Below are 27,764 nucleotides of genomic sequence, written 5' to 3'. Positions count from 1 at the left end.
AAACTCGTTAATTATGATAAATGGTGCTCCAGCCAATCAGCTCCCAACTGTCATTTTTGAACCAGATTGGGAGCTGATTGGCTGGAACATCATTATCATACACAATGAGATTTATCACTCGTGAATGATAAAACTTGTTGATAAATGAGGCCCATAATATCTGGAAATGCATTGGCTGTAGGTGGAGCGGCATACCGGTACCCTGGAAGAAGGTAAGACCTTTGTTTGCACCATCTAGTTTTTTGAAACCGGACTTGAACCGGTTATTAGTGATTCCTAAGAGCATCACTGGTCACCTGTATGGCGCCTACTGGGTAATACGTTTTGTTTATATATAAATGTGTCAGGCACATCCATGCACTATAATATTCTTTTCATTACCTTTTAATAAAAATCTATTGGTCCTACAAAACGAAATCTTAATATGAGAGGGAGAGTATGCATAGTGGTGAGTACGGTACTCATGTGATTTCCATCCTCCATTTGCATAGACACACATACATGTTTGGTATCACTACTGTCAGTGTAAGTGAGGTACGCCATCATCACTGACTGCTAATACCAGTAACATTACTTATACCAGCTAATGATACCTGTATATGAGAGGCAGAGTATGCATAGTGGTGACTATTGTACACATGTGATTTCCATCTCCCATTTGCATAGACACACATACATGTTTGGTATCACTACTGTCAGTGTAAGTGAGGTACGCCATCATCACTGACTGCTAATACCAGTAACATTACTTATACCAGCTAATGATACCTGTATATGAGAGGCAGAGTATGCATAGTGGTGAGTACAGTACACATGTGATTTCCATCACCCATTTGCATAGACACACATACATGTTTGGTATCACTACTGTCAGCGTAAGTGAGGTACGTCATCATCACTGACTGCTAATACCAGTAACATTACTTATACCAGCTAATGATACCTGTATATGAGAGGCAGAGTATGCATAGTGGTGAGTACAGTACACATGTGATTTCCATCTCCCATTTGCATAGACACACATACATGTTTGGTGTCACTACTGTCAGTGTAAGTGAGGTACGCTATCATCACTGACTGCTAATACCAGTAACATTACTTATACCAGCTAATGATACCTGTATATGAGGCAGAGTATGCATAGTGGTGAGTACTGTACACATGTGATTTCCATCACCCATTTGCATAGACACACATACATGTTTGGTATCACTACTGTCAGTGTAAGTGAGGTACGTCATCATCACTGACTGCTAATACCAGTAACATTACTTATACCATCTAATGGTACCTTTATATGAGAGGCAGAGTATGCATAGTGGTGAGTATGGTACACATGTGATTTCCATCTCCCATTTGCATAGACACACATACATGTTTGGTGTCACTACTGTCAGTGTAAGTGAGGTAAGCCATCATCACTGACTGCTAATACCAGAAACATTACTTATACCAGCTAATGATACCTGTATATGAGAGGCAGAGTATGCATAGTGGTGAGTACAGTACACATGTGATTTCCATCTCCCATTTGCATAGACACACATACATGTTTGGTGTCACTACTGTCAGTGTAAGTGAGGTACGCTATCATCACTGACTGCTAATACCAGTAACATTACTTATACCAGCTAATGATACCTGTATATGAGGCAGAGTATGCATAGTGGTGAGTACTGTACACATGTGATTTCCATCTCCCATTTGCATAGACACACATACATGTTTGGTATCACTACTGTCAGTGTAAGTGAGGTACGTCATCATCACTGACTGCTAATACCAGTAACATTACTTTTACCAGCTAATGATACCTGTATATGAGAGGCAGAGTATGCATAGTGGTGAGTACGGTACACATGTGATTTCCATCTCCCATTTGCATAGACACACATACATGTTTGGTGTCACTACTGTCAGTGTAAGTGATGTACGTCATCATCACTGACTGCTAATACCAGTAACATTACTTATACCAGCTAATGATACCTGTATATGAGAGGCAGAGTATGTATAGTGGTGAGTATAGTACACATGTGATTCCCATCTCCCATTTGCATAGACACAGATACATGTCTGGTATCACTACTGTCAGTGTAAGTGAGGTATGCCATCATCACTGACTGCTAATACCAGTAACATTACTTATACCAGCTAATGATACCTGTATATGAGAGGCAGAGTATGCATAGTGGTGAGTACAGTACACATGTGATTTCCATCACCCATTTGCATAGACACACATACATGTTTGGTATCACTACTGTCAGCGTAAGTGAGGTACGTCATCATCACTGACTGCTAATACCAGTAACATTACTTATACCAGCTAATGATACCTGTATATGAGAGGCAGAGTATGCATAGTGGTGAGTACAGTACACATGTGATTTCCATCTCCCATTTGCATAGACACACATACATGTTTGGTGTCACTACTGTCAGTGTAAGTGAGGTACGCTATCATCACTGACTGCTAATACCAGTAACATTACTTATACCAGCTAATGATACCTGTATATGAGGCAGAGTATGCATAGTGGTGAGTACTGTACACGTGATTTCCATCTCCCATTTGCATAGACACACATACATGTTTGGTATCACTACTGTCAGTGTAAGTGAGGTACGTCATCATCACTGACTGCTAATACCAGTAACATTACTTTTACCAGCTAATGATACCTGTATATGAGAGGCAGAGTATGCATAGTGGTGAGTACGGTACACATGTGATTTCCATCTCCCATTTGCATAGACACACATACATGTTTGGTGTCACTACTGTCAGTGTAAGTGAGGTACGCTATCATCACTGACTGCTAATACCAGTAACATTACTTATACCAGCTAATGATACCTGTATATGAGGCAGAGTATGCATAGTGGTGAGTACTGCACACATGTGATTTCCATCTCCCATTTGCATAGACACACATACATGTTTGGTATCACTACTGTCAGTGTAAGTGAGGTACGCCATCATCACTGACTGCTAATACCAGTAACATTACTTATACCAGCTAATGATACCTGTATATGAGAGGCAGAGTATGCATAGTGGTGAGTACAGTACACATGTGATTTCCATCACCCATTTGCATAGACACACATACATGTTTGGTATCACTACTGTCAGTGTAAGTGAGGTACGTCATCATCACTGACTGCTAATACCAGTAACATTACTTATACCAGCTAATGATACCTGTATATGAGAGGCAGAGTATGCATAGTGGTGAGTACAGTACACATGTGATTTCCATCTCCCATTTGCATAGACACACATACATGTTTGGTGTCACTACTGTCAGTGTAAGTGAGGTACGCTATCATCACTGATTGCTAATACCAGTAACATTACTTATACCAGCTAATGATACCTGTATATGAGGCAGAGTATGCATAGTGGTGAGTACTGTACACATGTGATTTCCATCTCCCATTTGCATAGACACACATACATGTTTGGTATCACTACTGTCAGTGTAAGTGAGGTACGCCATCATCACTGACTGCTAATACCAGTAACATTACTTATACCAGCTAATGATACCTGTATATGAGAGGCAGAGTATGCATAGTGGTGAGTACAGTACACATGTGATTTCCATCACCCATTTGCATAGACACACATACATGTTTGGTATCACTACTGTCAGTGTAAGTGAGGTACGTCATCATCACTGACTGCTAATACCAGTAACATTACTTATACCATCTAATGGTACCTGTATATGAGAGGCAGAGTATGCATAGTGGTGAGTATGGTACACATGTGAATTCCATCTCCCATTTGCATAGACACACATACATGTTTGGTATCACTACTGTCAGCGTAAGTGATGTACGTCATCATCACTGACTGCTAATACCAGTAACATTACTTATACCAGCTAATGATACCTGTATATGAGAGGCAGAGTATGCATAGTGGTGAGTACGGTACACATGTGATTTCCATCTCCCATTTGCATAGACACACATACATGTTTGGTGTCACTACTGTCAGTGTAAGTGAGGTACGCCATCATTACTGACTGCTAATACCAGTAACATTACTTATACCAGCTAATGATACCTGTATATGAGAGGCAGAGTATGCATAGTGGTGAGTACGATACACATGTGATTTCCATCTCCCATTTGCATAGACACACATACATGTTTGGTGTCACTACTGTCAGTGTAAGTGAGGTACGTCCTCATCACTGACTGCTAATACCAGTAACATTACTTATACCAGCTAATGATACCTGTATATGAGGCACAGTATGCATAGTGGTGAGTACAGTACACATGTGATTTCCATCTCCCATTTGCATAGACACACATACATGTTGGTATCACTACTGTCAGTGTAAGTGAGGTACGCCTTCATCACTAACTGCTAATACCAGTAACATTACTTATACCAGCTAATGATACCTGTATATGAGAGGCAGAGTATGCATAGTGGTAAGTACAGTACACATGTGATTTCCATCTCCCATTTGCATAGACACACATACATGTTTGGTGTCACTACTGTCAGTGTAAGTGAGGTACGCCATCATCACCAACTGCTAATACCAGTAACATTACTTATACCAGCTAATGAAACCTTTATATGAGAGGCAGAGTATGCATAGTGGTGAGTACAGTACACATGTGATTTCCATCTCCCATTTGCATAGACACACATACATGTTTGGTGTCACTACTGTCAGTGTGAGGTACGTCATCATCACTGACTGCTAATACCAGTAACATTACTTATACCAGCTTATGATACCTGTATATGAGAGGCAGAGTATGCATAGTGGTGAGCACGGTACACATGTGATTTCCATCTCCCATTTGCATAGACACCCATACATGTTTGGTATCACTACTGTCAGTGTAAGTGAGGTACGCCATCATTACTGACTGCTAATACCAGTAACATTACTTATACCAGCTAATGATACCTGTATATGAGAGGCAGAGTATGCATAGTGGTGAGTACGGTACACATGTGATTTCCATCTCCCATTTGCATAGACACACATATATGTTTGGTGTCCCTACTGTCAGTGTAAGTGAGGTACGTCATCATCACTGACTCCTAACACCAGTAACATTACTTATACCAGCTAATGATACCTGTATATGAGAGGCAGAGTATGCATAGTGGTGAGTACTGTACACATGTGATTTCCATCTCCTATTTGCATAGACACACATACATGTTTGGTGTCACTACTGTCAGTGTAAGTGAGGTACGTCATCATCACTGACTCCTAATACCAGTAACATTACTTATACCAGCTAATGATACCTGTGTATGAGGCAGAGTATGCATAGTGGTGAGTACGGTACACATGTGATTTACATCTTCCATTTGCATAGACACACATACATGTTTGGTGTCACTACTGTCAGTGTAAGTGAGGTACGCCATCATTACTGACTGCTAATACCAGTAACATTACTTATACTAGCTAATGGTACCTGTATATGAGAGGCAGAGTATGCATAGTGGTGAGTACAGTACGCATTATAATATGCACCTTGGGGGTGATTCATGTCACCTGTACAATACCCCAAATGAACAACTGAGCTTACTGTGATCAGCATAAAACACTACACATTGCTGGATCCTCTTATATATTACATGTATCTGTGAGCACACGCTGATCAGTATAATCCATCCATGGGAGAGAAATGGGGAATAATGACCTCGGGATGAGTAATATATATAAGGAACGTACAGTTACAGTCATTATCTGTATCACCATAATATACATCACATAGTCTATGTACCTTCACCAGTGACCACCTTGGCAGCGCCGCTCTTCAGCGCTATACACATTATATCACATAGTCTATGTACCCTCACCAGTGACCACCTTTACACACTATATCACATAGTCTATGTACCCTCACCAGTGACCACCTTGGCAGCGCCGCTCTTCAGCACTATACACATTATATCACATAGTCTATGGACCCTCACCAGTGACCACCTTGGCAGCGCCGCTCTTCAGCACTATACACATTATATCACATAGTCTATGGACCCTCACCAGTGACCACCTTGGCAGCGCCGCTCTTCAGCACTATACACATTATATCACATAGTCTATGGACCGTCACCAGTGACCACCTTGGCAGCGCCGCTCTTCAGCACTATACACATTATATCACATAGTCTATGGACCCTCACCAGTGACCACCTTGGCAGCGCCGCTCTTCAGCACTATACACATTATATCACATAGTCTATGTACCCTCACCAGTGACCACCTCGGCAGCGCCGCTCTTCAGCGCTATACACATTATATCACATAGTCTATGGACCCTCACCAGTGACCACCTCGGCAGCGCCGCTCTTCAGCGCTATACACATTATATCACATAGTCTATGTACCCTCACCAGTGACCACCTCGGCAGCGCCGCTCTTCAGCGCTATACACATTATATCACATAGTCTATGTACCCTCACCAGTGACCACCTTGGCAGCGCCGCTCTTCAGCGCTATACACATTATATCACATAGTCTATGTACCCTCACCAGTGACCACCTTGGCAGCGCCGCTCTTCAGCACTATACACATTATATCACATAGTCTATGTACCCTCACCAGTGACCACCTTGGCAGCGTCGCTCTTCAGCACTATACACATTATATCACATAGTCTATGTACCCTCACCAGTGACCACCTTGGCAGCACTATACACATTATATCACATATTCTATGTACCCTCAGTAGTGACCACCTTGGCAGCGCCGCTCTTCAGCACTATACACATTATATCACATAGTCTATGTACCCTCACCAGTGACCACCTTGGCAGCACCGCTCTTCACCATTATACACATTATATCACATAGTCTATGTACCCTCACCAGTGACCACCTTGGCAGCGCCGCTCTTCAGCACTATACACATTATATCAAATAGTCTATGTACCCTCACCAGTGACCACCTTGGCAGCACCGCTCTTCACCATTATACACATTATATCACATAGTCTATGTACCCTCACCAGTGACCACCTTGGCAGCGCCGCTCTTCAGCACTATACACATTATATCACATAGTCTATGAAGGTCTGCGGGATGGATCTTGTAGTGTTATTAGGAGACAGCAGCCAGATCACTGAGGCCTTTATTCCCGGCCCTTGTAGTGTAGATTTGTGGTGCCGACAATAATTTTCTCTCTGCTTTGTATTATTTATGCAGAACCCACACAATTCATAAAAATACCATTAGTTTCCTTATTTCTCCTAAAAAGGCCAAAATAATCTCCCCAAAGGAGACAAAAACATTTTTCATTGAATTGCAAGAAAGTGAATAACAATGGCCCTGATTCAGAGCCGGTCGCTATTTGCGCTCGCTCGTCCAGAAAATAGGGGTGGCTATTCAAATGAACCGTTAGCTGTTTGCTGTCTGTTCACGCCTCTAGGTCTGAACGAGCGAACAAAACTTGCGGTCGTTTTTTGGGAAACTACGCCCCCTGGCCGCTCGCATCCGACGTCATGTCCGCTATTTATTAGATTAATCGAGTACATCGAACAGGGTATGAACTGCTCGCTATTCTTGTGGTTGGTTTTTGCTACCACAATTTTGCGAGCAGTTCTGGCTAAAAAAAAACTCAGTGCCGTGGTCAGTGACGCTGCTGTTTTAAATATGCACACCCATAAAACGCCCGTTTTGACCTTTAAGCACGCCTGCGTTCTGATTTCCACTCCCCGTTTTCAAGCACCTTCCCCTGTTACCACCCACATACGCCTCATCCTGTCACTCAAATTATCAGGCATTCGCTTATTTGCGAGCACATGAATTTCGGCCGCACTGACTGGTTCGCGCATGTGTATAACGATCCGTACGCATGCGCAGTTTGGCAAACATCGCTCGGAGCGAACGAGCTGCCGCTTACGAGTGGCTCTGAATGAGGGCCTATGTTTTTAATTTTTTCTCTAACCACCACTATGAAATACTTTGTGGTTTGTGTACGTCACCATAAATCCACCATTCCAACAGCAAACAGCTGGATTCTACCCATAAGTTTCTATAATAAAATGTTTTAAAAAATAATAATATATTTTATCTTCTCTGTGTATGACTGATATACATAAAATGTATCCCCTATATAACAATGACGTGGTCTGTTATTACTGCAGAGAGTGGTGCTGATATCTAATAGTATAATAATGTATTTTATCTTCTCCGTGTATGACTGATATACATAATATGTATCCTCTATATAACAATGACGTGGTCTGTTATTACTGCAGAGAGTGGTGCCGATATCTAATAGTATAATAATGTATTTATCTTCTCTGTGTATGACTGATATACATAAAATGTATCCCCTATATAACAATGACGTGGTCTGTTATTACTGCAGAGAGTGGTGCTGATATCTAATAGTATAATAATGTATTTATCTTCTCTGTGTATGACTGATATACAGAATATGTATCCCCTATATAACAATGACGTGGTCTGTTATTACTGCAGAGAGTGGTGCCGATATCTAATAGTATAATAATGTATTTATCTTCTCCGTGTATGACTGATATACATAAAATGTATCCCCTATATAACAACGACGTGGTCTGTTATTACTGCAGAGAGTGGTGCTGATATCTAATAGTATAATAATGTATTTATCTTCTCCGTGTATGACTGATATACATATAATGTATCCCCTATATAACAATGACGTGGTCTGTTATTACTGCAGAGAGTGGTGCTGATATCTAATAGTATAATAATGTATTTATCTTCTCTGTGTATGACTGATATACATAAAATGTATCCCCTATATAACAACGCCGTGGTCTGTTATTACTGCAGAGAGTGGTGCTGATATCTAATAGTATAATAATGTATTTATCTTCTCTGTGTATGACTGATATACATAAAATGTATCCCCTATATAACAACGACGTGGTCTGTTATTACTGCAGAGAGTGGTGCTGATATCTAATAGTATAATAATGTATTTATCTTCTCTGTGTATGACTGATATACATAAAATGTATCCCCTATATAACAATGACGTGGTCTGTTATTACTGCAGAGAGTGGTGCCGATATCTAATAGTATAATAATGTATTTATCTTCTCTGTGTATGACTGATATACATAATATGTATCCTCTATATAACAATGACGTGGTCTGTTATTACTGCAGAGAGTGGTGCTGATATCTAATAGTATAATAATGTATTTATCTTCTCTGTGTATGACTGATATACATAATATGTATCCCCTATATAACAATGACGTGGTCTGTTATTACTGCAGAGAGTGGTGCTGATATATAATAGTATAATAATGTATTTATCTTCTCTGTGTATGACTGATATACATAAAATGTATCCCCTATATAACAACGACGTGGTCTGTTATTACTGCAGAGAGTGGTGCTGATATCTAATAGTATAATAATGTATTTATCTTCTCCGTGTATGACTGATATACATATAATGTATCCCCTATATAACAATGACGTGGTCTGTTATTACTGCAGAGAGTGGTGCTGATATCTAATAGTATAATAATGTATTTATCTTCTCCGTGTATGACTGATATACATAAAATGTATCCCCTATATAACAATGACGTGGTCTGTTATTACTGCAGAGAGTGGTGCTGATATCTAATAGTATAATAATGTATTTATCTTCTCTGTGTATGACTGATATACATAAAATGTATCTCCTATATAACAACGACGTGGTCTGTTATTACTGCAGAGAGTGATGCTGATATCTAATAGAATAAAGACAATACTATAAGTGTCACTCGAGTGATCTATTCCAGTCTTATAGTAAGGACACATGGAGGATTAGGAAAGATTAGATCTGATAGGTGATGTATGAGGAGTTATACAGCAGCTATACATAGATGGGGGGTCATCCTCTAATAAGATATAACACATTATACAAATCTAAAAACAATAATTAATTCACATGTGGCTTAATAAAGATGCATTATAAATGAAATGTACAGTATTTAATATGAAAATATTAATGATAGAAATTACAAACATAATACATATAGATCATATAAAACACAGGTCACTGATATTCAGGCTAATTCTGATTACAAATAAGTGGGCACCAATAATAGTAAATAGAGAACCAGATGTAAATGGTGACGTCACAAGCTAATAGGTGATGGAAAGAAGTTTGGTGCATCCGGGTAATGGCCAGTTGGCAGATAGTTATATTACCAGGTTGCTGTGACAGAAGTCCGTCCAGTCTTTAGCAGGAAAGCTCGCAGTGGGTGATGGCTGGCCGGTGTAATCGCTGGATGTTCCCATATTCCTGCTTTCACTCCTGGTCCAGATAAGGAAGGACAAGTGTCCCAACCGTGTCCAGTGGATAAAGTTACTAACGCATTTTGGTGTGGAATTAGACCCACAACCTCATCAGAAGCATGTATTATACAGTATAATATGGCTGCCTTATATACCCAAGGAGCACATCAAACAAGCATCAGGGGGGAACCATAATTAGTCATGTGATATGTAAGACCAATAAATATATTACATAGAAAACAATCAGTATCTAATGTATAATCAGCAAATGAGTTTGTAAAAACAATATAAACCCTAAGAATAAAAAGGTCCATTTACCAATTAATGCAGCACAGCAGCCGGGCCCAAGTCCGTGTCACATGATGTATTCAACAGCACATGATCGGAACGAACCAATCATGTTAATCTCTGCAGAGTTCCAGAATGAACTAGAGAGGGAGTCTGGATAATCAGATCCACCCGGTCATGTGATATAAACACACACACATGACTGGAATGGACCAATCAAGGAGATATCTGTAGAAAAACCAGCAAGAGGCTTTGATGATTTGTTCCACCCAGTCACATGGTAAACCGCAATCACATGACCGGTTACACCAGTAACAGTGAGTAAGAGTTGTCATGGGGAAGATATAGAAATACAGGTCTCCAGGAACATAGCATGTGTACAATGTCACATGATGGAGCTGACCAATTCCAATTATCACATGTTATATATATCATAGCGATTCTCCTAAGTTATAACACCATAAGGTATAAATTACATACATGATATAGTAAAGATAACGGATTTGTGATCTGTATAGCGGCAGCATCATCCGGAATCAAGATCACGTTATAAACACATTATAATATCATATTGCATAGTTATAAGGTTGATAATATTAGTAATAACGTGCGATAGTGTCCACTAGTGAGTCACATGATATGATCACACCCACGCGCCCAATTACACTAATGAGGGCAGATAGATAGATATCTATCTAAGCAAATTAATATTTGTCCTAGGTCACTATTGGAGACTTATTCTGCAAATACTTAGAATATGAAGAGCTTAGATTTAGGCATAATGAGAACCACATGGAAAGTATCACGGTATATTCTGATACTGGAATCATACTTATATAAATATATATTTTCCTGCGTGTATTAATATTAGATAGTATACATTTTAATGCATCTTTACCAAGCCCTATATTATTTATTGTTGTTGAGATTTCTTTAGCGCTGCACGTTCCTCCTCTTTTTATATTAATGACACATACCAATTATCTGTGGATGAAGAACTTAAAATGCTGTGTGACTGGAGTGTTACTAAAACCATGTTTTGTATTAGTTCATAGAAAAACTTTTTTCATGTGTGACATCTGATGTGTAACAAGGTTCGTTTTACGTGTAAAACATTTCCCACACTCAGAACATGGAAATGACTTCACACCTGTGTGACTTCTCTGATGAATAACAAGATCTGATTTATATGTAAAACATTTCTCACACTCAGAACATGGAAATGGTTTCTCATCTGTGTGACTTCTCTGATGCACAACAAGATTTGATTTCTGTGTAAAACATTTACTGCACTCAGAACATGGAAATGGTTTCTCACCTGTGTGACGTCTCTGATGCACAACAAGATATGATTTCCGTGTAAAATATTTCCCACACTCAGAACATGGAAATGGTTTCTCACCTGTATGACTTCTCTGATGTGTAACAAGAACAGATTTCTGTGTAAAACATTCCCCACATACAGAGCATGGAAACGGTTTCTCACCTGTGTGACTTTTCTGATGAATAACAAGATCTGATTTATATGTAAAACATTTCTCACACTTAGAACATGGAAATGGCCTCTCACCTGTGTGACTTCTCTGATGCACAACAAGATATGATTTCCGTGTAAAATATTTCCCACATTCAGAACATGGAAATGGTTTCTCACCTGTGTGACTTCGCTGATGTGCAACAAGATATGATTTCTGTGTAAAACATTTCCCACACTCAGAGCATGGAAATGGTTTCTCACCTGTGTGACTTCTCTGATGTGTAACAAGATGTGATTTCAGTTTAAAATATTTCCCACATTCAGAACATGGAAATGGCCTCTCACCTGTGTGACATCTCTGATGTGTAACAAGATTTGATTTCTGTGTAAAACATTTACTACACTCAGAGCATGGAAATGGTTTATCACCTGTGTGACGTCTCTGATGAAAAACAAGATCTGATTTATATGTAAAACATTTCCCACACACAGAACAGGGAAATATTTTATCAGGTGTATGAGCTGCTCTATGTGTAACAAAAGCTGAGGTATCAGGAGAACATTGGTCACAATTAGAGGGATCAGATGATATATCTGCACTGTGAGGTACTGGATGTATATTTAGCATAACGGGATTATCTCCTGGAGATTCATGTGTGGTGTTATCTTCTATTTTAATATCTGTAGACAAGATGAGATCTCCCTCTAAGTCATTCCTGCTTGTGCGTCCATCTGCTGGAAATACAATAACTATTATTATTATTCAGAGTTCTTCATAAAGCTCACACATTTCACAGCGCCTTACAGAGAATATTTGGCCAATAGGCTTACAATCTATATTCACAACCATATCTACTTGCACACACAATATGCTTTATTTGGGTCACAGGTCAATTAACCCACCAGTATGATTTTTCCAGGAAAAAAAATGCAAAACTCCACACATCACTTTGGTTGAAAATTAAACTCATGAACTTAGTGCTGTGAGGCAGCAATCCTAACCCCACTACACCACCATGTTATAAATTAAGAGGTTTAGCTGTTTAATTTTATGTATAATTTGCATATACAAACAGTGACCACATTATTACATTAACAAATGAACCAACAAGAAACAAGACTCTCATTGAACAGATAAAATGACACAAGCACATTATCTGCACAAGTCATAGATCCAGCCACAAGGACAATCTCAACCAGTGATGGACAATATCCATCTAGACCGCCCTCATACATAAACAGGGGAAACTTGTGGGATAATTACTAACAGCTGCGTCCACACTACACAAAGTTCTCCAGGTGGATACATAAATAGCAAAAGCAGCCTCTATATGGTCCTCTGGTCATCCTCAGGGAGAGAAGCCCCACCAGAGTCATGCTACTAAACTAGGGTAATGATTCACTGTATTTAATTGCTCAGAGGGAGGAAGAGCGATAGGACAGAGCTACACAGAATGATGATGGAACACAGAGGGGGAGGCAGCAGGACAGGGTAGGGAATGTCCAAGGGCAGAACGGGGGAGGCAGCAGGACAGGGTAGAGGAACGGCACAGAGCGGGGGAGGCAGCAGGACACAGTAGGGGAATAGAGCAGGGCACAGAGGCAGCAGGACAGGGTAGGGGAATAGAGCAGGGCACAGAGGCAGCAGGACAGGGTAGGGGAATAGAGCAGGGCACAGAGGCAGCAGCATAGGGTAGGGGAATGGAGCAGGGCACAGGGCAGGGGAGGCAGCAGGACATGGTAGGGGAACGGCATAGAGTGGGGGAGGCAGGACAGGGTAGGGGGAACGGCACAGAGCGGGGGAGGCAGCAGGACATAGTAGGGGAATAGAGCAGGGCACAGAGGCAGCAGGACAGGGTAGGGGGAATAGAGCAGGGCACAGAGCGGGAGAGGCAGCAGGACGGGGTAGGGGAATAGAGAAGGGCACAGAGCGGGGGAGGCAGCAGGACAGGCTATGGGAACGGAGCAGTACGCAGAGTAAGGGAGGCAGCAGGACAAGGTAGGAGAACGGCAGAGGGCACAGAGTAGGGGAGGCAGCAGGACGGGTAGGGGAATGGCACAGAGCGAGGGAGGCAGCAGTACAGGATAGGGACTATCCAAGGGCAGAGTGGGGGAGGCAGCAGGACACAGCAGAGGAAAGGCACAGAGCAGGGGAGGCAGCAGGACAGGGTAGGGGAATGCCCAAGGGTACAGAGCGGAGGAGGCGGAAGGACAGGGTAGGGAATGTCCAAGGGCAGAGCGAGGGAGGCAGCAGGACACAGTAGAGGAAAGGCACAAAGCAGAGGAGGCAGCAGGAGAGGGGAATGGCACATAGTAGGGGAATGCCCAAGGGTACAGAGCGGGGGAGGCAGGACAGGGTAGCGGAATGCGCAAGCGTACAGAGCGGGGGAGGCAGCAGGACACAGTAGAGGAAAGGCACAAAGCAGAGGAGGCAGCAGGAGAGGGGAATGGCACATAGTAGGGGAATGCCCAAGGGTACAGAGCGGGGGAGGCAGGACAGGGTAGCGGAATGCGCAAGCGTACAGAGCGGGGGAGGCAGCAGGACAGGGTAAGGTAATGCCCAAGTGAACAGAGTGGGGGAGGCAGCAGGACAGGGTAAGGTAATGCCCAAGTGTATAGAGAGCGAGGGAGGCAGCAGGACAGGGTAGGGAATGTCCAAGGGCAGAGCGGGGGGGCCGCAGGACAGGGTAGGGAATGTCCAAGGGCAGAGTGGGATAGGCAACAGGACACAGTAGGGGAATGACACGGAGCAGGAGAGGCAGCAGGACAGGGTAGGGGAACGGCACAAAGGCAGTAGGACAGGCTAGGGGAATGGCGCAGGGCACAGAGTGGGAGATGCAGCAGGACAGGCTAGGGGGAATAGAGCAGGGCACAGAGCAGGGGAGGCAGAAGAACAGGGTAGGGGAATGGTGCAGGGCACAGAGCAGGGGAGGCAGAAAGACAGGGTAGGGGAATGGCACAGAGCGGGGGAGGAAGCAGGACAGGGTAGGGGAATGGCATAGAGCGGGGGAGGAAGCAGGACAGGGGAGGGGAATGGCATAGAGCGGGGGAGAGAGCAGGACAGGATAGGGGAATGGTGCAGGTCACAGATAAGTAACAGCAGAATGAGGAAGACAGCAGGAGGGCAGAGAAGGATACAGAGACAGGTCAGCAGATAAAGTGTAACAGTACAGAGCATCTAGGCACAGAAAGTGAAGAAGGAACTGTGCAATTACGGGTGTGTGGTTGTATCTGTGTGTGTGATGGGTAGTACACAGTATACTGACAATCACATAATATTCAAAAAACATAGTGGGTGCTGTCACATGTGGTAGTGCACAAGCCAGAATCATGGCTGTTATATGGGCTTTCATCAAATTGACCAGTGATTTACTTAGTATAGCTACATCCTTTGCACTGATGTATGAGATACACCAGAGAGTGTGGGGAGGAGACTGGTCAGATCTCTGGGCTGGTAACACACAGTGACATGATGTGAGGGGAGAGCAGGAGTATAATAGGGGCTGATGGCTCCTGATGTATGAGATACACCAGAGAGTGTGGGGAGGAGACTGGACAGATCTCTGGGCTGGTAACACACAGTGACATGATGTGAGGAGGAGAGCAGGACTACAATAGGGGATGATGGCTCCTGATGTATGCGATACACCAGAGAGTGTGGGGAGGAGACTGGTCAGATCTCTGGCCTGGTAACACACAGTGACATGATGTGATGGGGAGAGCAGGAGTATAATAGGGGCTGATGGCTCCTGATGTATGAGATACACCAGAGAGTGTGGGAAGGAGACTGGTCAGATCTCTGGGCTGGTAACACACAGTGACATGATGTGATGGGGAGAGCAGGAGTATAATAGGGGCTGATGGCTCCTTATGTATGAGATAAACCAGAGAGTGTAGGGAGGAGACTGGTCAGATCTCTGGGTTGGTAACACACAGTGACATGATGTGAGGGGGAGAGCAGGAGTATAATAGGGGCTGATGGCTCCTGATGTATGAGATACACCAGAGAGTGTGGGGAGGAGACTGGTCAGATCTCTGGCCTGGTAACACACAGTGACATGATGTGAGGGGGAGAGCAGGAGTATAATAAGGACTGATGGGTCCTGATGTATGAGATACACCAGAGAGTGTGGGTAGGAGACTGGTCAGATCTCTGGGCTGGTAACACACAGTGACATGATGTGATGGGGAGAGCAGGAGTATAATAGGGGCTGATGGCTCCTGATGTATGAGATACACCAGAGAGTGTGGGGAGGAGACTGGTCAGATCTCTGGGCTGGTAACACACAGTGATATGATGTGATGGGGAGAGCAGGAGTATAATAGGGGCTGATGGCTCCTTATGTATGAGATACACCAGAGAGTGTGGGGAGGAGACTGGTCAGATCTCTGGGCTGTTAACATAGTGACATGATGTGAGGGGGAGAGCAGGAGTATAATAGGGGCTGATGGCTCCTGATGTATGAGATACACCAGAGAGTGTGGGGAGGAGTCTGGTCAGATCTCTGGGCTGGTAACACACAGTGACATGATCTGAGGGAGAGAGCAGGAGTATAATAGGGGCTAATGGCTCCTGATGTATGAGATACACCACAGAGTGTGGGGAGGAGACTGGTCAGATCTCTGGGCTGGTAACACACAGTGACATGATGTGAGGAGGAGACCAGGAGTATAATAGGGGCTGATGGCTCCTGATGTATGAGTTACACCTGAGAGTGTGGGGAGGAGACTGATCAGGGCTGGTAACACACAGTGACATGATGTGAGGGGGAGAGTAGGAGTATAATAGGGGCTGATGGCTCCTGATGTATGAGATGCACCAGAGAGTGTGGGGAGGAGACTGGTCAGATCTCTGGGCTGGTAACACACAGTGACATGATGTGAGGAGGAGACCAGGAGTATAATAGGGGCTGATAGCTCCTGATGTATGAGATACACCAGAGAGTGTGGGGAGGAGACTGGTCAGATCTCTGGACTGGTAACACACAGTGACATGATGTGAGGGGGAGAGCAGGAGTATAATAGGGGCTGATGGCTCCTGATGTATGAGATACACCAGAGAGTGTGGGGAGGAGACTGGTCAGATCTCTAATTAGGAAACACACAGTGACATGATGTGAGGGGGAGAGCAGGACTATAATAGAGGCTGATGGCTCCTGATGTATGAGTTACACCAGAGAGTGTGGGGAGGAGACTGGTCAGGGCTAGTAACACACAGTGACATGATGTGAGGGGGAGAGTAGGAGTATAATAGGGGCTGATGGCTCCTGATGTATGAGATGCACCAGAGAGTGTGGGGAGTAGACTGGTCAGATCTCTGGGCTGGTAACACACAGTGACATGATGTGAGGAGGAGACCCGGAGTATAATAGGGGCTGATAGCTCCTGATGTATGAGATACACCAGAGAGTGTGGGGAGGAGACTGGTCAGATCTCTGGGCTGGTAACACACAGTGACATGATGTGAGGGGGAGAGCAGGAGTATAATAGGGGCTGATGGCTCCTGATGTATGAGATACACCAGAGAGTGTGGGGAGGAGACTGGTCAGATCTCTGGGCTGGTAACACACAGTGACATGATGTGATGGGGGAGAGCAGGAGTATAATAGTGACTGATGGCTCCTGATGTATGAGGTACACCAGAAAGTGCGTGGAGACTGGTCAGTTCTCTGGGCTGGTAACACACAGTGACATGATGTGAGGGGGAGAGTAGGAGTATAATAGGGGCTGATGGCTCCTGATGTATGAGATACACCAGAGAGTGTGGGGAGGAGTCTGGTCAGATCTCTGGGCTGGTATCACACAGTGGCATGATGTGAGGAGGAGAGCAGGAGTATAATAGGGGCTGATGGCTCCTGATGTATGAAATACACCAGAGAGTGTGAGGAGGAGACTGGTCAGATCTCTGGGCTGGTAACACAGTGACATGATGTGAGGGAGAGAGCAGGAGTATAATAGGGGCTAATGGCTCCTGATGTATGAGATACACCAGAAAGTGCGTGGAGACTGGTCAGATCTCTGGGCTGGTAACACACAGTGACATGATGTGATGGGGGAGAGCAGGAGTATAATAGGGACTGATGGCTCCTGATGTATGAGGTACACCAGAAAGTGCGTGGAGACTGGTCAGTTCTCTGGGCTGGTAACACACAGTGACATGTGAGGGGGAAAGCAGGAATATAATAGGGGCTGATGGCTCCTGATGTATGAGATACACCAGAGAGTGTGGGGAGGAGACTGGTCAGGTCTCTGGGCTGGTATCACACAGTGACATGATGTGAGGGGGAGAGCAGGAGTATAATAGGGGCTGATGGCTCCTGATGTATGAGATACACCAGAGAGTGTGGGGAGGAGACTGGTCAGATCTCTAAGTAGGAAACACACAGTGACATGATGTGAGGGGGAGAGCAGGACTATAATAGAGGCTGATGGCTCCTGACGTATGAGATACACCAGAGAGTGTGAGGAGGAGAATGGTCAGATCTCTGGGCTGGTAACACACAGTGACATGATGTGATGGGGAGAGCAGGAGTATAATAGGGACTGATGGCTCCTGATGTATGAGGTACACCAGAAAGTGCGTGGAGACTGGTCAGTTCTCTGGGCTGGTAACACACAGTGACATGATGTGAGGGGGAGAGTAGGAGTATAATAGGGGCTGATGGCTCCTGATGTATGAGATACACCAGAGAGTGTAGGGAGGAGACTGGTCAGATCCCTGGGCTGGTAACACACAGTGACATGATGTGAGGGGGAGAGTAGGAGTTTAAGAGGGGCAGATGAGTCCTGACTTCCCCACTTGGCAGACACATTTAATGCCTTAGTTTGTACTGAAAAAAGATGGTGTAGGATAAGAGATTGTTGTAGTGACTGAATGAGGAGAATTTGTGACATTTTTTCAGTAATAAGTGTTTATTACTCACCTGTGCAGATATCTGTAGGGATTTCCTCCTCCTTACACTGCTGATCACCCCTCACATACGTCTCTTCTTCTCCCTCTATATCTTCTGCCTTCATATCAGTCACATACATCTCTTGTTCTCCCTCTATATCTTCTGCCTTTATATCAGTCACATATGTCTCTTCTTCTCCCTCTATATCTTCTGACTTCATATCAGTCACATACGTCTCTTCTTCTCCCTCTATATCTTCTGCCTTCATATTAGTCACATACGTCTCTACTTCTCCCTCTATATCTTCTGCCTTTATATCACTTACATAAGTGTCTTCTTCTTCTTCTTCTTCTATATTTTCAACCTTTATAAATGCCAGACCTTCATCCTAAATAACCCATAACACAAAAAAATTATTTAAGTCTGATGTAATTACATGAAATAAAACAATAGAATATCAGTGTATAAGACACACACCGCTTCTCTACAGATCATATAGTGACAGTCACTGTTGTATATTGGTGAGACCCTAAATCCCATCTACCTGATGCTCCTGTGGTGTCCTGCGATTCTCCTCTGTACAATCCTGTGAATACAGAGGTCGAGGACATCTCTCTGGGGTATTTCTGTTACTGGGTCCATCTGTAGGAGACACACAGTAACTGGGTACTATATATATATATATATATATATATATATATATACATACATACTGTATATGTGATTAAGAGATTACATGTATATAAGGAGCCCCCATACCTGCTCTCCAGTACAGAAAACGAGTCTCCTCTTACCCAGTGATGTGAGGGGCCAATAATTCTCCATCATCAAGTCCTTGTACAGAGCCCTGTATTCCTCTATATACTCCCCTCCTGTATGGAGACATAGACAGCGACATCCTGATATCTTATAGGAACCTGACACACACAATGATAGTGTCATCACCCAGACACATCCCCTGTGTTACTGTATAATGTCCCATTCCCAGCAGTCACCTCTCCAGTCATCACCCAGACACATCCCCTGTGTTACTGTATAATGTCCCATTCCCAGCAGTCACCTCTCCAGTCATCACCCAGACACATCCCCTGGTGTTACTGTATAATGTCCCTTACCCAGCAGTCACCACCCAGACACATCCCCTGTGTTACTGTATAATGTCCCATTCCCAGCAGTCACCTCTCCAGTCATCACCCAGAACCATCCCCCGGTGTTACTGTATAATGTCCCATTCCCAGCAGTCACCTCTTCAGTCACCAGACACATCCACTGGTGTTACAGTATAATGTCTCATTCCCAGCAGTCACCTCTCCAGTCACCACCCAGACACATCCACTGGTGTTACTGTATAATGTCTCATTCCCAGCAGTCACCTCTCCAGTCATCACCCAGACACATCCCCTGGTGTTACTGTATAATGTCCCATTCCCAGCAGTCACCTCTCCAGTCATCACCCAGACACATCCCCTGGTGTTACTGTATAATGTCCCATTCCCAGCAGTTACCTCTCCAGTCATCACCCAGACACATCCCCTGGTGTTACTGTATAATGTCCCATTCCTAGCAGTCACCTCTCCAGTCATCACCCAGACACATCCCCTGGTGTCACTGTATAATGTCCCATTCCCAGCAGTCACCTCTCCAGTCATCACCCAGACACATCCCCTGGTGTTACTGTATAATGTCCCTTTCCCAGCAGTCACCTCTCCATTCACCACCCAGACACATCCACTGGTGTTACTGTACAATGTCCCATTCCCAGCAGCCACCTCTCCAGTCATCACCCAGACACATCCACTGGTGTTACTGTATAATGTCTCATTCCCAGCAGTCACCTCTCCAGTCATCACCCAGACACATCCCCTGGTGTTACTGTATAATGTCCTATACCCAGCAGTCACCTCTCCAGTCATCACCCAGACACATCCCCTGGTGTTACTGTATAATGTCCCATTCCCAGCAGTCACCTCTCCAGTCATCACCCAGACACATCCCCTGGTGTTACTGTATAATGTCCCATTCCCAGCAGTCACCTCTCCAGTCATCACCCAGACACATCTCCTGGTGTTACTGTATAATGTCACATTCCCAGCAGTCACCTCTCGAGTCAGCAGCTGAATGATCTTGTTGGTGAGTTCCAGAATCTTCTGGTTATTGTCTCTCATGTATCAGTGAGTGAGGTGGAGGCACCGTGATGGGGCTCTGGGTCCTGCTCAGTCCTCCTGACACACAGGGACGGCTGCTGGGTGTCTGACACTTACTGGATGTCTTCTTCACTACTGTGTAATCCTGGGTAGTGCAGAAGCCATCAATAGAAGGCTAAAATTATAATTCACCTATATGGAAGTTTTTAATAGTTAATTGTGCATAACTGATATCACTGTGACATTCCCAGATCCCCTCACCTCCCAAGTCATGTCCCTCTATTATTACTATAGATATAAGTGATGTCACTGTGACACTCCCAGACCCTCTCACCTCCCAAGTCATATCCCTCTATTATTACTATAGATATAAGTGATGTCACTGTGACACTCCCAGATCCCCTCACCTCCCCAGTCATGTCCCTGTATTATTACTATAGATATAAGTGATGTCACTGTGACACTCCCAGACCCTCTCACCTCCCCAGTCATGTCCCTGTATTATTACTATAGATATAAGTGATGTCGCTGTGACACTCCCAGACCCCCTCACCTCCCCAGTCATTCCCTGTATTATTACTATAGATATAAGTGATGTCACTGTGACACTCCCACATCCCCTCCCCTTCCCCAGTCATGTCTCTGTATTATTACTATTGATATAAGTGATGTCATTATGACACTCCCAGACCCTCTCACCTCCCCAGTCAGCAGGTAGATGATCTACAGGGTGAGATTTAGTATCCTCTCAGTCATCTGAATTCTGTCCTTGTCCATCATCAGTGATCAGTAATTTATACAGGGCACGTCTCACCCTCACATGACTTCTAGTAACAAGGATCTGACTGCACCCTGCACAGAAATCTAGAAATAAATATAATTATTAGAAGCTATTTCTTACCAGTTATTTATCTAGTGAGCACATATTACACAGTGCTTTACAGGGGATATTTAGTCACATCTGTCTCTGCCCCAGGGGAGCTTACAATCTACATTTCCTACCACATGGACAGCGCACGCACACACACACACAATTTATGAAAGAAGCGAACTAACCTACCAGTGTGGCTTTGGAGAGTGGGAGGAATCCAGATCACCTGGAAGAAACCAATGCAAACAGGGGGAGAACATACAGAATCCACACATACAGCACCTTGGTTTGAAATTAAAGTCACGACCCCAGAGCAGAGTAGAAGTGCTGTCCACTACGCTATAGTGTTGCCTATATAAACATAATAGTACACTGAGTGACCACTAATCCCCTCATTCCCGGAGACATAGTCTTGGTCAGTGTTTCTCAGAAGTCCCTCAGACCCAGCTTCATAGGGCTGCTCAGTGACCACCAGACGGCATTGCTGGAGGTCACAAAAATGGTCCTCTCATGGCCAAGAGTCCAGGACCTCCACGACACATACTTGATGCAATTTGCCTAAGGATGCGGACCTGATCAGACACCTGTATTATAGTAAGAACGAAGTCTGCACCACCTGTATTATAGTAACAACTGGGTCTGTACCACCTGTATTATAGTAACAACTGAGTCTGCACCATCTGTATTATAGTAACAACGGGGTCTGCACCACCTGTATTATAGTAACAACGGGGTCTGCACCACCTGTATTATAGTAACAATGGGGTCTGCACCACCTGTATTATAGCAACAACGGGTTCTGCGCCACTTGTATTATAAGAACAACAAAGTCTGCGCCACCTGTAATATAGTAACAACAGGGTCTGCTCCACCTGTATTATAGTAACAACGAAGTCTGCTCCACCTGTATTATAGTAACAATGGGGTCTGCTCCACCTGTATTATAGTAACAATGGGGCCTGCTCCACCTGTATTATAGTAACAATGGGGCCTGCTCCACCTGTATTATATTAACAACAGGGTCTGCACCACCTGTATTATAGTAATGGGGTCTGCGCCACCTGTATTATAGTAACAACAAAGTCTGCACCACCTGTATTATAGAAGACTTGACTGCAACTCTCCTGCACAATGACAATGCAGCACCAGGGTCAGCTCCATCTGTACTACAGTAAAGTGACACAAGAGTCTGCTCAGCCTATAGAATAATAACATAATTACCTCCTGCCAAACACAACAATTGCTGCTTCCTGTATCTGCAGTCGTTGGGAATGATAGAAAGACTGTATGGGCGTGTAACGTCACTTCCGCCCTCACTACCACGTCACTTCCAGGGAACAAACACTGAAGGGGATCTATAGTCACCTGTTGTTCTTCATGAAGTGATTTGGGCCTCGGGAAAATGGCCGCCGCCTCCGTCTCTTCTGCACACTGGGGACACTTACTGTAGCTGTACATAGAGTCCTGCTCTAGTGCCCGGAGCTCCTCCCCCTTACTCCAGCAGCAGCATCAGCGTCACATGACCGGCTGCCGTGTGATCCTGTTCTAGCGGCGGCTCCTGCTGTATCCCTGGTAATGTCATCTACTATTATTATACAGGGGGAGCAGCCTGTGGTGTCCTGTTATTACTATTATTATACAGGGGGAGCAGCCTGTGGTGTCCTGTTATTACTATTATTATACAGGGGGAGCAGCCTGTGGTGTCCTGTTATTACTATTATTATACAGGGGGAGCAGCCTGTGGTGTCCTGTTATTACTATTATTATACAGGGGGAGCAGCCTGTGGTGTCCTGTTATTACTGTTATTATACAGGGAGAGCAGCCTGTGGTGTCCTGTTATTACTATTATTATACAGGGGGAGCAGCCTGTGGTGTCCTGTTATTACTATTATTATACAGGGGGAGCAGCCTGTGGTGTCCTGTTATTACTATTATTATACAGGGGGAGCAGCCTGTGGTGTCCTGTTATTACTGTTATTATACAGGGAGAGCAGCCTGTGGTGTCCTGTTATTACTATTATTATACAGGGGGAGCAGCCTGTGGTGTCCTGTTATTACTATTATTATACAGGGGGAGCAGCCTGTGGTGTGGTGTCCTGTTATTATTATTATACAGGGGGAGCAGCCTGTGGTGTCCTGTTATTACTATTATTATACAGGGGGAGCAGCCTGTGGTGTCCTGTTATTACTATTATTATACAGGGGGAGCAGCCTGTGGTGTCCTGTTATTACTATTATTATACAGGGGGAGCAGCCTGTGGTGTCCTGTTATTACTATTATTATACAAGGGGAGCAGCCTGTGGTGTGGTGTCCTGTTATTATTATTATACAGGGGGAGCAGCCTGTGGTGTCCTGTTATTACTATTATACAGGGGGAGCAGCCTGTGGTGTCCTGTTATTACTATTATTATACAGGGGTAGCATCCTGTGGTGTCCTGTTATTACTATTATTATACAGGGGGAGCAGCCTGTGGTGTCCTCTTACTATTATTATACAGGGGGAGCAGCCGGTGGTGTCCTGTTATTATTATACAGGGGAGCAGCCTGTGGTGTCCTCTTATTACTATTATTCTACAGGGGGAGCAGCCTCTAGTGTCCTGTTACTATTATTATATGGGGGAGCAGCTTGTGGTGTCCTGCTATTACTATTATTATACTGGGGAGCAGCTTGTGGTGTCCTGCTATTACTATTATTATACAGGGGGAGCAGCCTGTTGTGTCCTGTTATTACTATTATTATACAGGAGGAGCAGCCTGTGGTGTCCTATTATTATTATACAGGGGGAGCAGCCTGTGGTGTCCTGTTACTATTATTATACAGGGGTAGCAGCCTGTGGTGTCCTCTTACTATTATTATACAGGGGAGCAGCGTGTGGTGTCCTGTTATTATTATACAGGGGAGCAGCTTGTGGTGTGTTGTTATTACTATTATTCTACAGGGGGAGCAGCCTGTGGTGTCCTGTTACTATTATTATACAGGGGGAGCAGCCTGTGGTGTCCTCTTACTATTATTATACAGGGGGAGCAGTCTGTGGTGTCCTGTTATTATTATTATACAGGTGGAGAAGCCTATGGTGTCCTGTTATTATTATTATGCAGGGGGAGCAGCCTGTGGTGTCCTGTTATTATTATACAAGGGGAGCAGCCTGTGGTGTCCTGTTACTACCATTATACAGGGGGAGCAGCCTGTGGTGCCCTGTTACTGTTATTGTACAGGGGGAACAGCCTGTGGTGTCCTGCTTTTATTATTCAGGGGGAGCAGCCTGTGGTGGCCTGTTTCTATTATTATACAGGGGGAGCAGCCTGTGGTGGCCTGTTACTATTATTATACAGGGGGAGCAGCTTGTGGTGTCCTGTTATTACTATTATAATACAGGGGAAGCAGCCTGTTGTGTCCAATTACTATTATTGTACAGGGGGAGCAGACTGTGGTGTCCTGCTATTATAGTTATACAGGGGGAGCAGCCTGTGGTGTCCTGTTATTATACAGGGGGAGCAGCCTGTGGTGTCCTACTATTTTTGGGGGAGCAGCCTGTGGTTTCCTGCTATTATTATTATACAGAGGGAGCAGCCTGTGGTGTCCTCTTACTATTATTATACAGGGGGAGCAGCCGGTGGTGTCCTGTTATTATTATACAGGGGAGCAGCCTGTGGTGTCCTGTTATTACTATTATTCTACAGGGGGAGCAGCCTCTAGTGTCCTGTTACTATTATTATATGGGGGAGCAGCTTGTGGTGTCCTGCTATTACTATTATTATACAGGGGGAGCAGCCTGTGGTGTCCTATTATTACTATTATTATACAGGGGGAGCAGCCTGTGGTGTCCTTTTATTATTATTATATAGGGGGAGCAGCCTGCGGTGTCCTGTTGTTATTATTATTATTATACAAGGGGAGCAGCCTGTGGTGTCTTGTTCCTATTGTACAGGGGGAGCAGCCTGTGGTGTCCTGTTACTATTATTATACAGGGGGAGCAGTCTGTGGTGTCCTGTTACTATTATTATACAGGGGGAGCAGCCTGTGGCCTCCTGTTACTATTATTATACAGGGGGAGCAGCATGTGGTGTCCTATTACTATTATTATACAGTGGGAGCAGCCTGTGGTGTCCTCTTATTACTGTTATTATACAGGGGAAGCAGCCTGTGGTGTCCAATTACTATTATTGTACAGGGGGAGCAGACTGTGGTGTCCTGCTATTATAGTTATACAGGGGGAGCAGCCTGTGGTGTCCTGTTATTATACAGGGGGAGCAGCCTGTGGTGTCCTACTACTATTTTTGTACAGGGGGAGCAGCCTGTGGTGTCCTCTTACTATTATTATTATTATTTTTTATTTTTTTTTCATCATAGTCAGTTCTCCCCCACTCATGCAGAGCACTAATGCTTACCGCCGGCCGGCTGGTATATGGAGTAGTTCGCTCTGTCGGCAATAAGTAGTCCCAATAATATTTTGCAATGATATCATATTGTCAGCTATTATCACCCATTGTGAGCGCCTGAATGTTATATTTTGTATATTTACAAAATATATTAATCTTCATTATACAGTAACACCAGGGGATGTGTCTGGGTGATGACTGGAGAGGTGACTGCTGGGAATGGGACATTATACAGTAACACCAGGGGATGTGTCTGGGTGATGACTGGAGAGGTGACTGCTGGGAATGGGACATTATACAGTAACACCAGGGGATGTGTCTGGGTGATGACTGGAGAGGTGACTGCTGGGAATGGGACATTATACAGTAACACCAGGGGATGTGTCTGGGTGATGACTGGAGAGGTGACTGCTGGGAATGGGACATTATACAGTAACACCAGGGGATGTGTCTGGGTGATGACTGGAGAGGTGACTGCTGGGAATGGGACATTATACAGTAACACCAGTGGATGTGTCTGGGTGATGACTGGAGAGGTGACTGCTGGGAATGAGACATTATACAGTAACACCGGGGGATGTGTCTGGGTGATGACTGGAGAGGTGACTGCTGGGAATGGGACATGATACAGTAACACCGGGGGATGTGACTGGGTGATGACTGGAGAGATGACTGCTGGGAATGGGACATGATACAGTAACACCGGGGGACGTGTCTGGGTGATGACTGGAGAGGTGACTGCTGGGAATGGGACATGATACAGTAACACCGGGGGACGTGTCTGGGTGATGACTGGAGAGGTGACTGCTGGGAATGGGACATGATACAGTAACACCGGGGGACGTGTCTGGGTGATGACTGGAGAGGTGCCTGCTGGGAGTGGGGCATGATACAGTAACACCAGGGGACGTGTCTGGGTGGTGACTGGAGAGGTGACTGCTGGGAATGGGACATTATACAGTAACACCAGGGGACGTGTCTGGGTGATGGCTGGAGAGGTGACTGCTGGGAATGGGACATTATACAGTAACACCAGGGGTCGTGTCTGGGTGATGACTGGAGAGGTGACTGTTGGGAATGGGACATTATACAGTAACACCAGGGGATGTGTCTGGGTGATGACTGGGGAGGTAACTGCAGGGAATGGGACATTATACAGTAACACCAGGGGATGTGTCTGGGTGATGACTGGAGAGGTGACTCCTGGGAATGGGACATTATACAGTAAAACCAGGGGATGTGTCTTGGTGATGACTGGAGAGGTGACTGATGGGAATGGGACATTATACAGTAACACCAGGGGATGTGTCTGGGTGATGACTGTATCATTGTGTGTCAGGTTCCTATAAGCTGTCAGGATGTCACTGTGTATGTCTCCATGCAGGAGGGGGAGTATATAGAGGAACACA

General features: G+C 44.4%; 1 protein-coding gene across 1 annotated transcript in view; it reads right to left on the bottom strand.

Moving 5' to 3' along the window:
• Nucleotides 1-9,819: 9,819 nt before the first annotated feature.
• LOC148431247 (uncharacterized) overlaps nt 9,820-27,764 on the bottom strand; it is a 73,049-nt gene continuing 55,104 nt past the window's right edge. Inside the window, exon 7 of the mRNA XM_088466167.1 lies at nt 9,820-12,503. Within this exon, the coding sequence (XP_088322293.1) occupies nt 11,638-12,503 (866 nt within the window). The 3' untranslated portion in view covers nt 9,820-11,637. The remainder of the gene's footprint in view (nt 12,504-27,764) is intronic.

Source organism: Taudactylus pleione, unplaced genomic scaffold (assembly GCF_031769625.1).
Source record: "Taudactylus pleione unplaced genomic scaffold, aTauple2 ptg002591l, whole genome shotgun sequence".
Classification (NCBI taxonomy): Eukaryota; Metazoa; Chordata; class Amphibia; order Anura; family Myobatrachidae; genus Taudactylus; species Taudactylus pleione.
Note: the sequence above shows the minus strand (reverse complement) of the source record. Positions and strands in the feature narration are given on the sequence as shown.